The following is a 14895-nucleotide window of genomic DNA, read 5'->3' as shown; positions in this document are numbered from 1 at the left end:
AAAAGGCTGCAATGAAACAAAGAGTGAAAAATTTAAAGGGGTCTGAATACTTTCCGTACCCACTGTATATATAAAAAATATCACAGGTCGACCGAGAGGGGAAACTGTTTTTGTATGCCTCTTATGCCGACTCTATCAGTTAAAGTTAGCTACAGTATTTCATCTTAACCTGGTCTGGCTTGGCGATATGAAATGACACACAAAAAAATGAAGAAAATATCTCAGCATGTGCTATATTCCTAAATTGATTGGTCAGAGGAAATGCAATTGTTATAAAAAAGTAGATTCTATTTTTTCTGTCCTCTGATAAACTGGGAAATTAGATTCATTCTCCTTTATCTTCCCACTCCAGTCTCTCTGTAATTATAATACAAGTACCAAATAAAAGATTGAGCTAGGCTCTGAGCATATTGTGTAACAAAAAAACCCTCCTCCCTCCTTGTCTCCCACTGTAAAATACACTTGTTAAAAGAGCACCAATTGATTTCCCTTTGGCGATTAGTCATCTGGATGGATGGGGGGCACCTTTGGCATGCAGGGGGAGAAGGATCTAACATAAAAGTGTTGGTTTAATTGAACCAGAGTCTGGCGGCATTCATCTTGTGAGGGCGGAGGCACACGGTTAGCTTTTCCCAGGCAGAAACTAACGTTGACCAAAAACGTTGGAAAAGAATAAGGAGTTTCAGGGATGCTGAATCACAGAGAAGTGCTAAGAATTTACTATGAAGCTGGCTACCAGAGAGGGACAGGATGAGGGGGAGAGTGGGAGGGGGGGATGAAGAGCAGAGAGAATGTGCAACGAAGCACAGAAGAGCCAGGAGAGCTCATTCACAGGACCTGAATCACAACCCAAGAGCTGAAATGATTCTGTTGGAAGTTTTTTCACCGTGTGAAGTGGCACACAAAGGAGGTCAACCGTTTGGGTTGCTCCGCTGTGCTCTCCTGCATATCGCAAGAACATACAAAAGGATTTCAACTCTGGAAATACCTTACAGTTGAACCATTCACAATATTATTACCTGAGACATTTAATAAAGAGTTCTTGCTCTTTCCAGCAGGGAAACTGTGGAGTACAATGCTGCTACATTAGACACAAGCATTCACAAGTTATAAGTACAGCTCAGACTTCCTGTCAGCAAGCACAATAGCAGGTGATCGGTTAACATTATGCTGCAAAACCATCCCTTGCCCACTAGTCCTTCTATCTACATATTCTCCAGACATAACCTGGATTTCCCAAACTATTCTCCATCATCCCCGGTCTAATATTTATTTTAGCAGCAGCTTTAATTCCCTTTACCCTACAGACGTTGAAGAGGGAGGGGGAAAAGTATGCCCAGTCAAAAGAAGTGCTCACTTATGCTGTAGAGCTAATGCTTAGCTGTGCTAAAGGGGTTAAATGGGCCTGAACTAATCCATCACCAGCTCATTTAAACCTGGATGAAAAAAACAATTAACAGGACTTGCACTGACTGGCATTGAATTTCTACCCATCCTGCTCTCCCTGTAGTAGAGAGTTTGTTTACGTCTTCATTTGAATTGCAGCTAAACAAACTTTAGTCAGTCAAAAATGTTTACTCCATTTTTTTTTCTATAATGCAGCACGCTGCAATTTACGAAATACAACAAGTGATACAAAAGGTTTACTTTTTAAAAGTTGCCAAATGGTTCCATTGACAAAACCAAAGTGATCCTTGTGTTTTGTCGTTGTGAACTGAGCTCTCATTGCAGCACGTCCAGACTGAAAATACCACGCCAAGCACACAGCTGATGCGACTTCTCCGCCCTCAATGTAACACTGTCCATTTATCGATGGACAGTGTTACATTGTGTGATTATTTGCTCCAAGTGAGAACGTCACGTGTGAAATTGAACACTAAAGTAGCCTAGATGCCAATGTTTTTTTTCAATAAATAAACATTTGCACAAAGCAAGCAAACATTGTTCCATATTGATAAGAGCATTGAAATGAGAAAAGATAATGGGACAAAAACAAATCAAGGGACATTGAGAATAGATAAAAATGTGCGATTGGTTGCAAGTTAACTATGACATTAATATCATTAATCGCGACTGAATATTTGAATCGTTAGATAGCACTAAAGAAAACCTAATCCGGTCTGGCCTTTTCTCCTCCACAGTTAACACTACAGAGCACCAAATCCAGGGTGGCCTGCTTTGAGGAACTTTAAACTGCACACCTGTAAAAGTGGGGATGCTCAACTGCCAAGTGCCTCATGATTCTACATTCCTAGGTCAGTTGAAATGATGGCCACACTACAAGAAACACAAAAAAATGACCACTGCCTTGATCTGCAGCAGCTCCGGGGGCCTCACGTGTACGCAAAAAACAGGGATGCACGCATGATGTCCCTGCACTAAATCTGTGATTCATAAAAAATGGAGTGTCTATTTACCGTAAGTGTGTTTGCAATACAGAACATTTTTCATGAATACTTCGTGTTGAACTTGGGTGTGGGTTGTCAAAGAAGAAAGGTGTGAAGAAATAAAAAGGTCTTTGACTGCTCTGGTTTTGCTGTGGCTCTAATGAGACCCTGTTTGGGAAGTTTAGAATAGTTATATCATGTCCAAATGGGGTGACCTACATTTTTTGACTGCCTGTTTTAAAATTCAAATGGCAATAAACCACTAAGGGATACATTTGAACAAGAGAAGGAATGGATTATATGGCTGACATCTTGTCCTCACCCTAACTTAAATATTTGATATTTAGTGGTTTTACAGTAGGCAGCCTAATTGATTCATAATGCAACAAATGATTCCATATAATACAGTTTTTTCTTTCTTCTAATAACTTCATTCACACTTTCATTTTCTTGTTTCAGTGGAATGTTTAAATAACAAATTGTAATGTTCCTTTAGCAGAAACAGGGCATTTCTTTGCTATGTTACATTTAAACAGCCATTTATTGCTAACAGTGGGAGTTGATGCACTGGTGGATATGATAGTTCTCAACACAAATATCCACTTCAGTTTATAATTAAGTAATTTGTCTTGGTTGTGTTTTAGTTTTTTTTTATCTCAAAATTTAAATTTCTTTTTAAATTAAATGTTGTGTCCATGTTTATTTCTATGGTGAATGTACTCAAAATCTTGCACATGAGGCCTTGGGACCTGCGTATACATCCTGTTAAGAAGTCATGTTACAAATTTCTCACAACACTTGATTAGGGTGTCCTCACACAAAGCAGCAATGCACTATGCTCTGCTCTCGAAAGTAAAGAGACGGTCTTAGGTTATTCTTAGAAGTCAAAAGTTGATGAAGGAACTGGAATTTAAAATGTGAGCTTGTGCACATCCTTTATCTATGTTTTTTGTGTGAAGACAACCACTTTTTTGAAACATGAATTTGCATTTATTTTGGATTAATGTGTCTTCTGAATTAATGTGCTCTTTCCCTCTGAAAGCAATTATATTTTTTAAAGGGAATAATAATGTGGAGAAAATATATTTTTTTCTTCTTGTCTGTTTTTCACAAGGATTTTAAGGAATATTTTAAATGAAACGGGGAAGTGTTACAGTACCTTCATTACTAGATTTACATATGCACAGAAAAACTGTAACATGTATGTTTTTCTTGTAAAATAAATGAATATCAAGTCAGATTCTATTTGTTGCATGTTTGAGTTTTTTTCCATCAGGAAATAACCGTTCGTTATTGTGTGGCAGACGTTGATGCATGTCAGCTTTGATATTGCCAGTGCCAAGGGCCTCTTCCACCTGACCCACACAGACAGCCTATTACACCTTTGAAATGACTCAGATGAATGGATTGTTACGTGAGCACTCTACATCTTCAGTCAGATCACATACCCTGCTCGCTTTGAGTGACAAGGTCTTTGTGTGCGTGTGCTTACGGATGCGTTGGTTAGTGGGGCGTGTTAACTCTTTAATGTGAGTCCCTTCTCGTGGTGTTGGGATCCTGAGACTGACAGCTCCCTGACAGAGTGAGTGGCGTTGAGGTCAGGGGGATTCTCCACAGCTCTGTCACCTCCGGGCAGTCGGGGATGGCTGCCCTTGGCTTGTCAGTGTTGTGGCAAAAGAGGCGTCTTCAGGAGCCAACTCTCCCTTGGGTCTCGGATTGGGGTTGAGGGTCTGTGGGGGTATCAGGCAAACTGACAGACACACAGATTCTCCATCATTGCTGCCTCTGCCTCAACACTGTCTCCTGAAACAGGGGAGAGGAAAGCGGGGATGAGATGGGAAGAACCACATTTTTTGTCACTAGTCCATTCTCGAGGGATCACAGTTGAAGACACATCTACACACACATCTACACACACACACATTCTCAGTTCACTGCAGGGTGAGGGGAATTGACGGGGACTGCACAGCACCTACCAGGGGTTTGAATATAGACCAAGCTAAAACAATAGGATGAAAAAACCTTCGTAATAATCCAGAGTGAGCCTCCAGACAGCTCAGGCGTCAAAAGATTGATGCCGTAGCAGTTTTATTGGCTTAGTACAACAGCCAATTTTTAAATTAGGAATCAAAATAGAAACATTTTATTACTTTTCTGCAGGTACGTGCATTCAGTATATTGTATTTTTTTATATTTATACTGTATCTATAATGTATTTTTATCCACCAGACCATTTTTGTCCACCAGACAATTTACAGTATCAAATCCTATCATGATGTACAAATGCATAAACTGTGATAGAGCCTTTTAGAGATTACTGTCACAGCCCAAGTAAGCATTAAAGAGTTAACCTGCAAATCACCCAAACCATACTTACTATCCAAATGTTCACTGATGGATAAGATGGAGAAGATTTGCTTCTCTCCACTTACCACATACCTTAATGTTTGATTGATTGCCTTCAATGTCATGACAAAAGGTAGAGGTAGAACTGTAGTCTGCTGTCATACCCATCTCCACATGTTCCCATGATCTAGTAAACTCCGCTTTTATGAGTGATCTCTGATTACCTACGAAATACTAAATACTCCACAGCTTCACCATGGCAGACAGGAAGAGGCTGCAGAGAGTTGTAAGCAGGACACATCATAGAGGACAGCTACCGCCCTGGCTTTGATCTGTTTGACCTGTTGCCCTTAGGAAGGCGCTACAGGTGCTTCAGAACAAGGACTAACACACTCAAGAGCAGTTTCTTCCCAAAAGCCATAACCACTCTTAACTCACACATACACTGACTTCACTTTACAGCCTACCCCCGGCTCCCGGACTTTCTTCTTTCCCACCTACTGTGCAATACTTATATATAATACATAAAACTACACTGGAATTCTGTGCAATTTCATTATAATGCAATATTTAATATTTAACCATTTAATTTCATTAATGTGCAATATTTAATACTGAAGACTTTTGATACACCGATAACGCTATTATTTGCATAATGTGTATAGAAACCCTTTATCTTTCCTACTATTTTATATATGTATTATATGTATATAGTTGCTCTTAGGAACTGTGCACCTCATTCCCCCCTCTCTTTTTTTCCCTTCTTCTGCACTACTTATATTTTATATTTTTATATTCCGTGTTGACACTGTAAAGGGTTTGCTTCAGTCTCGTTGCACAGGTACTGCACTTGTGTATAATGACAACAAAGGCATTCTATTCTATTCTCTGCAACATCAAAACCCTTCCACAATAGTCGATGTGTAAAGTCAAAAGCATTAGTAAGTTCTAAAAATATACAGAGATCTCAGTTCTCCAGCTTTGCTAACTGAGTTTGGTGCCAAGTCATACTTGTATGCTTCAAGCATCTGAAAAATAATGAAATTCTGGGTTTTTGCTCTGATCTATCCATTAACTCACTCAAAGAAAATATGTTTTTTTTTCTTCTTCTAACCTGTCGTGCCTCGCAGCCTGGTATTAAGGGAACTGCATTTCTTGTTATGCCAAACAGATTTTACTTTAAAAACAGAGTTTTAATAAACTCCTTTGTTTTATTATTTATTTATGATTCGACATCGGGTGGGACAGGGGGACAGAAATGGGGATGGGGGGCACGAACACTACACAACAGACATCATAGGGAAGGGACTATACCTGCAAGAGAAAGGGTATGGGGACCTCAGAAAACAAGAAAACAATTACACAAAGGAACAAAACCTGCAAGGGAACGGGGTTGGGGACTTGGGGTGGAGGAAAACAAACAGCCATAAATAGCTGATAAAAGAAAACTGAGAGAAAATGAAAAAGAATAACAGTCAAGCAAAATAAACACCGCACCACACAGCCATGAGAACTAGAACAATATCAATAGATTTAAATAAATAACTTTATGAAAAGCATAAAGAGAAGTTCTAACGGTTGATAACCATGGACAACCTTAATGTGTTGATGTTGTCTTAGGGTAAATGCATGTGTCTATGTGTGAGTGTGTGTTTCTCTGTGTGTCAAAAGGACAGAAAAGATGTCCTCACCACCCGTGTTATGCGCAGAGCTGAGTTCTGGACTGACCACTTCATGGTCAGATCCAAATAACTCATGAGCATTTAACCCCGTGGCCCGAGAACAGCTCCAAACAAGAAACCCAACTGTACAGCGCGGAATAGCCTCACCACCAAAGACAACCTTCGACGGAATGGGGCGATCGCTTTCGTTTTCAAACACGGAGGACACATCTTCACTCATCGCCTGCACCTTCTGATCCAAAACATGTGAGAACATGGGACCCTCCCACAAGATTGGAAGGATGCTGACATCATGGTCATTTAAAATCAGAAAGAAGACTCTCTACTCTCCATGGCAGGGAAAGTCCTGGCCATGACCATGCTCAGCAGATTGGTTGAGTACATCTTGGAAGCTGTGCTTCCGGAAACACAATGTGGTTTTCGGAAGACCAGATCCACAACAGAAATGTTTTTTGTCTTGAGGCAGCTGATGGAGAAGAGCCGAGAACATCACAAAGACCTTTAGGTAGCCTTCATCGACCTCAGCAAAGCTTTTGTCACCATCAACAAAAGTGGCACTTTAAGGATTACACCAGGGACCACCTAAAGCAAGCGAACATTCCCCTCATGCATCTTAGCTCACAGCCTGGACTCTATGCACGTTCTTAACACAATATCTAAAACTAAAAAACCGGGGTCATGCCCCATCTCACCATCCCTGCCCCCAAACCCCCCATTTTTCACATAAACGGTGTTCCACTTAAAACAGTTGACCTCTTCACCTATCTCGGTTCCACTTTGTCCTCATGCTGCTACCTTGACACAGAAATACAAACCCGTATAAACATCTTTTGGATGCCTATGCAGCAGGCCTGCTGTTTACAACGCGGTATGTCTCTCCACTCTTCTTTATGAGGCAGAGTCATGGACCCCTTAACGCCAGCACATCAACCTAGAGGCCGTGTTGTGGGGTGCAGGGATGAGGACCACAATGCAGATAACAGGCAGGCAGGCAGGAGAAGGTTTAGTGAAGATTCATTGTCCAACAAAAATGTCCGACCTAAATACTATCCAACAGGCAAAACACAAAGTCAAAAAATACAAACTCCAAAAGGTCCAGGGGTAAAAAGGCAAGAAGAAATAGGCTGCAAAGGCACGGAAAAACTCACAGGCCACAGGAACGGGAACAAACACGTAAAAACTCCATCATGATCACACACAGCCAAACACCTATTTACAAGAAGTCACAAAAATGATCAGACAAGAGACAAAGGAAACACAGTAATTAAGACCAGACTTCAAAATAAAACAGGAAACAGAACATACAGCCACTCACAGGGGAACACCAGACAGGAACAACAACACAAGACCGGGGAGGAAACACGGAGATATAACAGAAAACTGAGCAAAGAAACAGGATAAAAAAAGAAACCATAACAGGCCTTCCTTATCCGCTGCCTAAAGATCCTCAGTTAATCCTGGGAAGATGGAATCCCCCATACAGACATCCTCAGCAACACTGAGTCAATCTGCATGGAAGCAGTTGTGGCCAAAATGCGCTGCGCTGGACACCTGAACACCGCCTGGCCCGCCAAATCCTCTACAGTCAACTAATAGGCGCAAAGCAATCCGCACAAGTGGAAAAGCGACACTTTAAGGACTACACCAGGGACCTCCCAAAGTGATCGAACATCCCACTCATGCAGCGTGAATCTCTGGCACTTGACAGATCAGCTTGGCTGGTCACCTGGGCCACTGCAGTTCCAAGGTCAAATACACCAACCCAACAGAGACCGACCATCCGAGAGGCGGATCAAGAGACCCTGGCATCTAGTTTCCCATGCTCCACCAGGAGTGTGCAGCTCAAGGATCGGACTTAATGCCCACGAAGAGTGGCACCAGCGGCAAGGTCGCTGAATGAACACTGTAGAACCAAGGACTACCGCCCCCCACCTCAACCAGAGGTCTCAAAAATAAGGTCTCAGAAAGGCAGTTTTATTAGTCACGTAAGAGCATTAGAGTTTTGGCTAATGAAAAAACAGACGTCTTAATGTTTGTGTCTACATTGTAGCTTCATGCTCTAGGAGTATAATTAGCACATTTATCAGCACGTTGTGCAGAATTGTCCTGCCAGGAGGATCCATTGAATCTTTCATTATGAAACACTTCCTCAAAGTGGTGAAAACCCCTACTTCCCTTGATGTGTGTGGGTGGGGCGCAGCAGCCTTTCTGCTCCTGTGGGTATGTGTTTTATTCACTAGACATGAAGTATGAATCTCATGACATTACTCTTTTCTCCTTCTCTTCGTGCTGGTGTACTTTTTGATAGTGTGTCAACCCCCCCACATACACACACATATGTTTAGCGTGATAACATTTTTTGCAGTCCCTGGGGGTGTGGTGGCAAGGGGTGTATAGGATTTGAACACACAGAAGCTTTGCCGTGCTGCATCAGGTTGCCGGTGTATGTGTATTTTGCTCAAATTTACGCACCTACACTCTGTCAGACACACACAAAATTCTTCTCGGTCCTTCCAGCCAAATTAGTATCTTCTTTCATTCCAGGATGCAGATGTCTCTGGGTGAAATACCTGTGGAAAATCGCCATGATTGGGTTCATTATGTTGCCCGTAGTTAGCATGGATGGAAATGACTTTGATATTCTTTACTGGGAAAAAAAATAAAATCTCCCTTTTCAAGGAAGGGCTGCTGCCTGCCTGTTTCGCAGTGCTTGATGAGGGGCTATGAATACATTCAAAATTGGGCCTGAGATAACGATAAGCTGTTTTAATTGTCTCAGTCTATTATAAATTATAATATGAATATCTACTTGTCTCTCTCATTATGATATGGATCAATCTTCAGTAATATCCGTTCTTCCTTTGCTCGTCAGTATCACTATATTCCTCTTTTATGTGCTTTTACTTACTGCTCTCTCTCTCTTTGTCTTCAGGGACTTGTGCTGCTATTGGAGTCAGTGGTCATCCTGATCCTCCCTTTTATCCAACACTTGAGAGGATATAGAAATAGCAAAAGATGTAGAAAAGGTTTTTCTGACAAAGCGCACTGTATAGATTATCAAGACAATTAATGAGACTTTGACATTTGCCGACGTGACGAGAAATTAACTGTGAAATGTTAATAAGCGCAACACTATATGTGAATATTTAAGGCTGATAAGACCATGAATGAAACCTTTTTTGCCCCCCTCCTTGATGTTTAAAACCCATTATGGATGCACGTACCCAGAGGGGCTCTTCATTGCACCTGTACCTTACAATTTATTTTTTTCAAATCAGTTTCTCGTTACATATCCTCCATTCTAATCTCCTAATCTGGTGGCGTGACAGATGGGGCTCAGCCGTTCCTCCATAACTCAGACTGGCGGTCTGACCAACGGGCCGCTGGTGGCTTGTTTGGTGGTATTTGCCTGGTTTTAAACCCAAATACTAGCCCATAGGGAAAAAATAGCTCTGGCAAAGTCTTGGAGATAATAAGTAGATTTTAAGAAGAATGCATGTTCCCCTCCCCGTTCATTCTTGTCGACCTGTTTAACTGACCCAGTTCTGCAGCTCCACTACCTACCTGTCTGCCAAAGTGTTGTAGATCTTGCATCAGAGGTGTTAAGGGAGAAGAGATTTGCATGAGGTGCTTTCATGTTTTCCTGCTGGGGGCCTTCCACTGTCTTCCGCTTCCGCTGTGTACACAGTTGTTTAAAGCACCTTTTCTCTCTTGCACTTTTTTTTCCATCACAGACCTATTTCAGGGAAGAACAGCTCACTTTGAGTGTCCCTTGTTTGCACATTTTTTTTTCAAAGACATTTCTTCTTACAAAGTAAGAAGAGGTCCTTATGTCTCAAAAAAAAAAACAGAAGGTACATTTAGATGCTAATATGCAGACACTTAAGGCTTTTATTTTTCAGTAAAATGTATATAAACTTAACAACCCAAGATTAAAACAAAATGGCTAATTGATGGATGGCCAGACATTGAAGGGGTAGAGAAGCAGCAACCCAGTGATGGTTTTGTAGTTGACTGCTCTATTTATGATTGTTACACTAGTGTAGCAGCAGCAGCAACAACAACAACAACGTAGAAGTGTCTAGGGGATGATGATTCAACCTTCACATCTCTCTCTCTTTTCCACCTCTATATTGACTGATCTTTTGAGACTGTTTGTGCAGTATAGACACACCGTTTGTGTCCAATGTGTCACTATTTGTGTTGTTTGTGTGCTAGTGACTCATGAAATGGTCACAAACATGGGCACTGTAGTTTGTTTTAAAGTGAAAACTTCACTATCACACTACAAAATAGTCCCCAACAAATGCACTTTTCACTTATTTTTGGGTAATGCTTACTTAAAACGATTAAGGAATATATTTGTTCACCTCAGAAATAAATAAATGAGCTTTGATGGACAAGGGTGGGAAGTATTGGGAAACAGACTTAACAGACTGGAGTTGGTTTTTCATAGGATTTGTTGACAATAAGAAACATATTACCAGTCTTGTCCTTAAATATTGAATGTTTTTTCTGTGTAGATTAAAATAGGAAAAATAAGGAACTGTTATGGAATCCAAGTATGCCAGCTTAGTTTAATAAGGAATTTGCGTGTAATATAGTGTTATGTAACAGGCAGAGATTGGGGCAGAACGCAGCGCAGAAGGCTGTCTTGCTGTGGAGTGGTATCAGTTGCGTTGTTCGTTCATGTGCCTCTCTTTCTCTCCAAGCTGCTATCCTTCTAACATTCTCGTGGCAGGCATCCCAATATCTTTGGTTGAGCGTAAGGGATTCACACACAAACTTGGCAGAGGCTTCTACTCTCTCGCTGTCCCTCTTTATCCGTTTCTCAACAGCTAAGGAAAACAGAACTCAAAAGACTGTCAGGTCTGGAAGTGCTCCTGCCTAGTCTCTATTTTTAGGCTGGCACAAGATATTTCAGTTCTGCTTTAGGCATTTCCCATCCTGCCTTAAACCTCGTGCAAAGAATATTTTTATTCCTCCCGCACTCCTGTCATCTCTCTTTCTGTGACGGTATCCTTCTCTGCCGCTCTTATTTCTCTTGCTCTCTGACTCTATTTCAGCAGCCACTAAAACAGAAAATTAGGTAAAACCTAATTACCTAAAAGAAAAGGAAAGGAAAAAAATATTTTAAACTATAACATGATATAACTCCCTTAGCCACAGAAAACATTTAACATTAAATTTCCCATATTGTGAAGTGTCATGAATCTGTCCAGAGCAGTATAATTAGAATCTCTTTGTAGCCATTACTTGGCTCAGCAGTGGCTGTCAGACTGTCCCAGTGTCCCAGACTGGTTTTTTCTCTTTTTGTCTGCCCCCTGAATCACATTATCCACTTCCTCTCCCCCTAGTTGTTTGGTTGTGATTTGGTGACCTATTTGTTGGCATTTGGGGAGGGTAAAATATTCTGGCTTGTCACCTCTTTGCTTTTCATAGATGTCATTGATTTGCATAGATGTCTATTTGCTGCCACCTCAGACTATGTACAGAGGACAGCTTATTATTTAGTCACTGTGGTTTCTATATAAAACTGTATCCAGACTGGTCTACACTGTTGACAGGAGTGTATAAGCACTGATGTGTATTCTAGTATAAAGAGTCTGATGACAATATGCAGAATATATTTGCCAGATCCCCTTAGTTACTGTTGCTATCCCTTCAAAGTATATGTATGGCACATGAGCAGTTGATAATGGTGGCAGATTTGCTACTTAAAATTATTAGTAATTTAAAAAAATGGCTCACTAATTTCAGACACACATAGACAAAAGCAGGTTTCTCATTCTTTAGCTGGAGGCAGTTGATTGTTTGGCTATAACTATCCAGCTAACTGAGCTAATGCTAGCTTAATGAATTGGCTGACTAATTAATGTTTCCAGCTGACTTATTTTAATACAAAAACCCTATAAGATTCAACAACTGCATGGCCTATTCCTTGATTAAAAAGCTTTCAGAAACACGTTTCGCAGAACTATTTTAGTAAAATATGAGATCATATTCTGAACAAGACGGCATGAAAGTCTGGCATTGAAATTTCAGAGAATCCAGACCCACGTGACGTGTTCGTCCAATCAGCTCCCGTCGGCAGTTTGCCTTGCATGGCTGTGCTCCGTGTCAGCCGTCTGGTTGGTGTGTCAGGGCCAGAGTAATGGTTTTTAGGGCAAGGTCTAAATGTAACACTGCTGTACCATGGGTTAAGTCGGATGGGGTTCTCTCTCTATTCTTTTAATTCAGAGATTAAGAGCAGGGCAGATCTGTTAATTGATTCTATATAAATGTTATCAACCCGGGGATACAATGGTTATTAACACGACCAAAGCCTTTCAGTGCAAGTTCCAGTAAAAGTGCTACTGTATGATAACCATGATGATGTGAGTGTTAATAATAGTGATATGAATGAAATCCAGAAAGGGATATGATCGGAAATTCATCATCCCTCTGGCTCAAATACATTTCTTTCAAAGAAGTTAAAGGGAGAGAGAAGATTGCAATTTCACTTCCTAAGTGCTGGAGCAGCACAGTTGTTTTATTAATAGGGAGGTTGTTCATTCATAGAGGGGTCCTCTGGCTTTAACATATTGGATAGACCTAAAAGACCAGAGAAATTGGATAAGCTACCGATATTTGAAAGGCAAAATTGAGCATGAAGTTAAAGATTAAATGTATATACTTCAATAACTTTAATGTTTGGTACTGTCTTTTCATAATGGCATTAACTGATGCTTTTCACATAGATTAAAGTACAAGCAGCTGATGTTTTGGGGGTCAAACGATTTTAATAGTATTGACTTGTGAACTGTTTTAATTTGTTCAGAGAGCTGAGTTTGTCAAAAAAATTACTTTTTATAATTCCCTTCATGAAAAATGACATAATAAAACCTTTAAAACTCAGTGACCTACCAGTGGGGCGGTCAGCACAAGCTTATACTTTGCAGCTGAACACTGTTCAAACTCAAAGAACAGTATTTTAAATTTCTATTGGAGATGCCAAAGTTTACATGGATACCAAACATGTGAGACTAAATGTTGCTGTAAAGTGTATGAAAGAATATTTCTGTAAAAAAAGAATCTAGTTGAATATTTCTCAGGGAAAACATCATATGGCTTCAATAAAGTAGTGGAACACGCTGAAACAGAATATAGGCTACAGCATGTGTTACTATGTAGCTGAAACTCTTTAGCTTTTTTACGCTATTGTTGGTTTGACTTAGAATGTGGCTTGTTAGCCTTTGAGTTGAATTGTGCTTTGAAATGTGCAGCTGCCAACTCGTACTGCTGTCCTCATTGCTGGGGTTGAAAGTGCGAGAAGGTAAAAATGGGAGTGTGTTGAAATGACAGTAGAAGGGGAGTAATTGTGTCATAACAGAGTAGAGGCCAGAAAATAAGTTCTGAAAGCCAGACACTTTGGCACCTGGTGAAGTTAGTATTCACAGTAAGTCACTTGTATCTAGATTTCCATATCCAGATTTACTACTAATTAGTACTCTGGGACAATTCTTTTTTTCTCCCCTTTAAGTGGGCATTTGGTGCAAAACACGTTGTCAAAGTGGAAGTCAAAGTTACAAAATCATGGAGGCACTGCAGATGACACTTAAAAATATCACACAGATGCATGATGATACCCTGCGTCACAACTGCTCTATTCGATTTCATGCCCACCGAGCACTGAAGCAGTTGCTCCTAGGTTCACTCGTGTATTTGATGCCACAGGCAACTCTCAAGGATTCTGTTTACCTCTTAGCCTGTCTGTTAGAGTCTTGCAACCAGCCTGGACATCTCAGTCCCCACCAGAAGACATACACACACCTGAGGCGAAGAGCTGTCTGCTGATATACAGTCAGCTCCATCGCTTTTTTTCTCTTTGTGCACCACGTCTGTTGCCTATACCCAATTCTTGTGTCGAAATTTGTGTTTCCAGCAGATGAGCTGCATAGCTAATTTTGCTGACAGTGTGTAAATAAATAAAAAAGGGTTCATCTTATACTTATGCTACCGGAGGCCTCTTCAACATGAAGGAGATCACAGATGGGTTTAATAAAAAACTAAACATTCATAAAACTTTGATACTTCATGTAACAGCCTTTCATTAGATCCTGCCAGTATGGCTACAGATTTGGGTGTACAATAACTACAAGGCTTTTAGTAGCTCTAGAAAGAAATGCCTTACATATGTGGTTTAAACAATGTCCATTAGATATTTGTTTTAATTTTGTGCTGTTACATTGCTGCAAACAAAGAAAATTCACTAATTTGCCTAACTTCTCACCAGCATTTCTGTTGCACAAAAGGATGGCTGATTGAAATAAGGTAAATCTGTGTTTGGAAATACAAAGTTTGTGTTCCAATACCACATCATTGCTGCAGAATGAAAAAATTTTTTGTTTGTTTTTGGTCACCATGAGACATGCTGTGTGATGAACGGCAACTGATCATCACACACACACACACACACACAGACACACACACACACACAC

At 40.5% G+C, this 14895-nt stretch overlaps 1 protein-coding gene across 2 annotated transcripts in view; it reads left to right on the top strand.

Moving 5' to 3' along the window:
- The window catches only part of nf2a (neurofibromin 2a (merlin)), a 26196-nt gene extending 22647 nt beyond the window's left edge, over positions 1-3549 (top strand). Inside the window, exon 15 of one of the 2 annotated variants that reach the window (XM_034872830.1) lies at positions 2142-3549. In XM_034872830.1, the coding sequence (XP_034728721.1) occupies positions 2142-2192 (51 nt within the window). In that variant the 3' untranslated portion in view covers positions 2193-3549. The remainder of the gene's footprint in view (positions 1-2141) is intronic. The other variant, XM_034872829.1, reaches the window with a different exon arrangement.
- Positions 3550-14895: the final 11346 nt, after the last annotated feature.

Source organism: Etheostoma cragini, chromosome 5, assembly GCF_013103735.1.
Source record: "Etheostoma cragini isolate CJK2018 chromosome 5, CSU_Ecrag_1.0, whole genome shotgun sequence".
Taxonomy (NCBI): domain Eukaryota; kingdom Metazoa; phylum Chordata; class Actinopteri; order Perciformes; family Percidae; genus Etheostoma; species Etheostoma cragini.
This window is presented reverse-complemented; position numbering and strand designations above follow the sequence as displayed.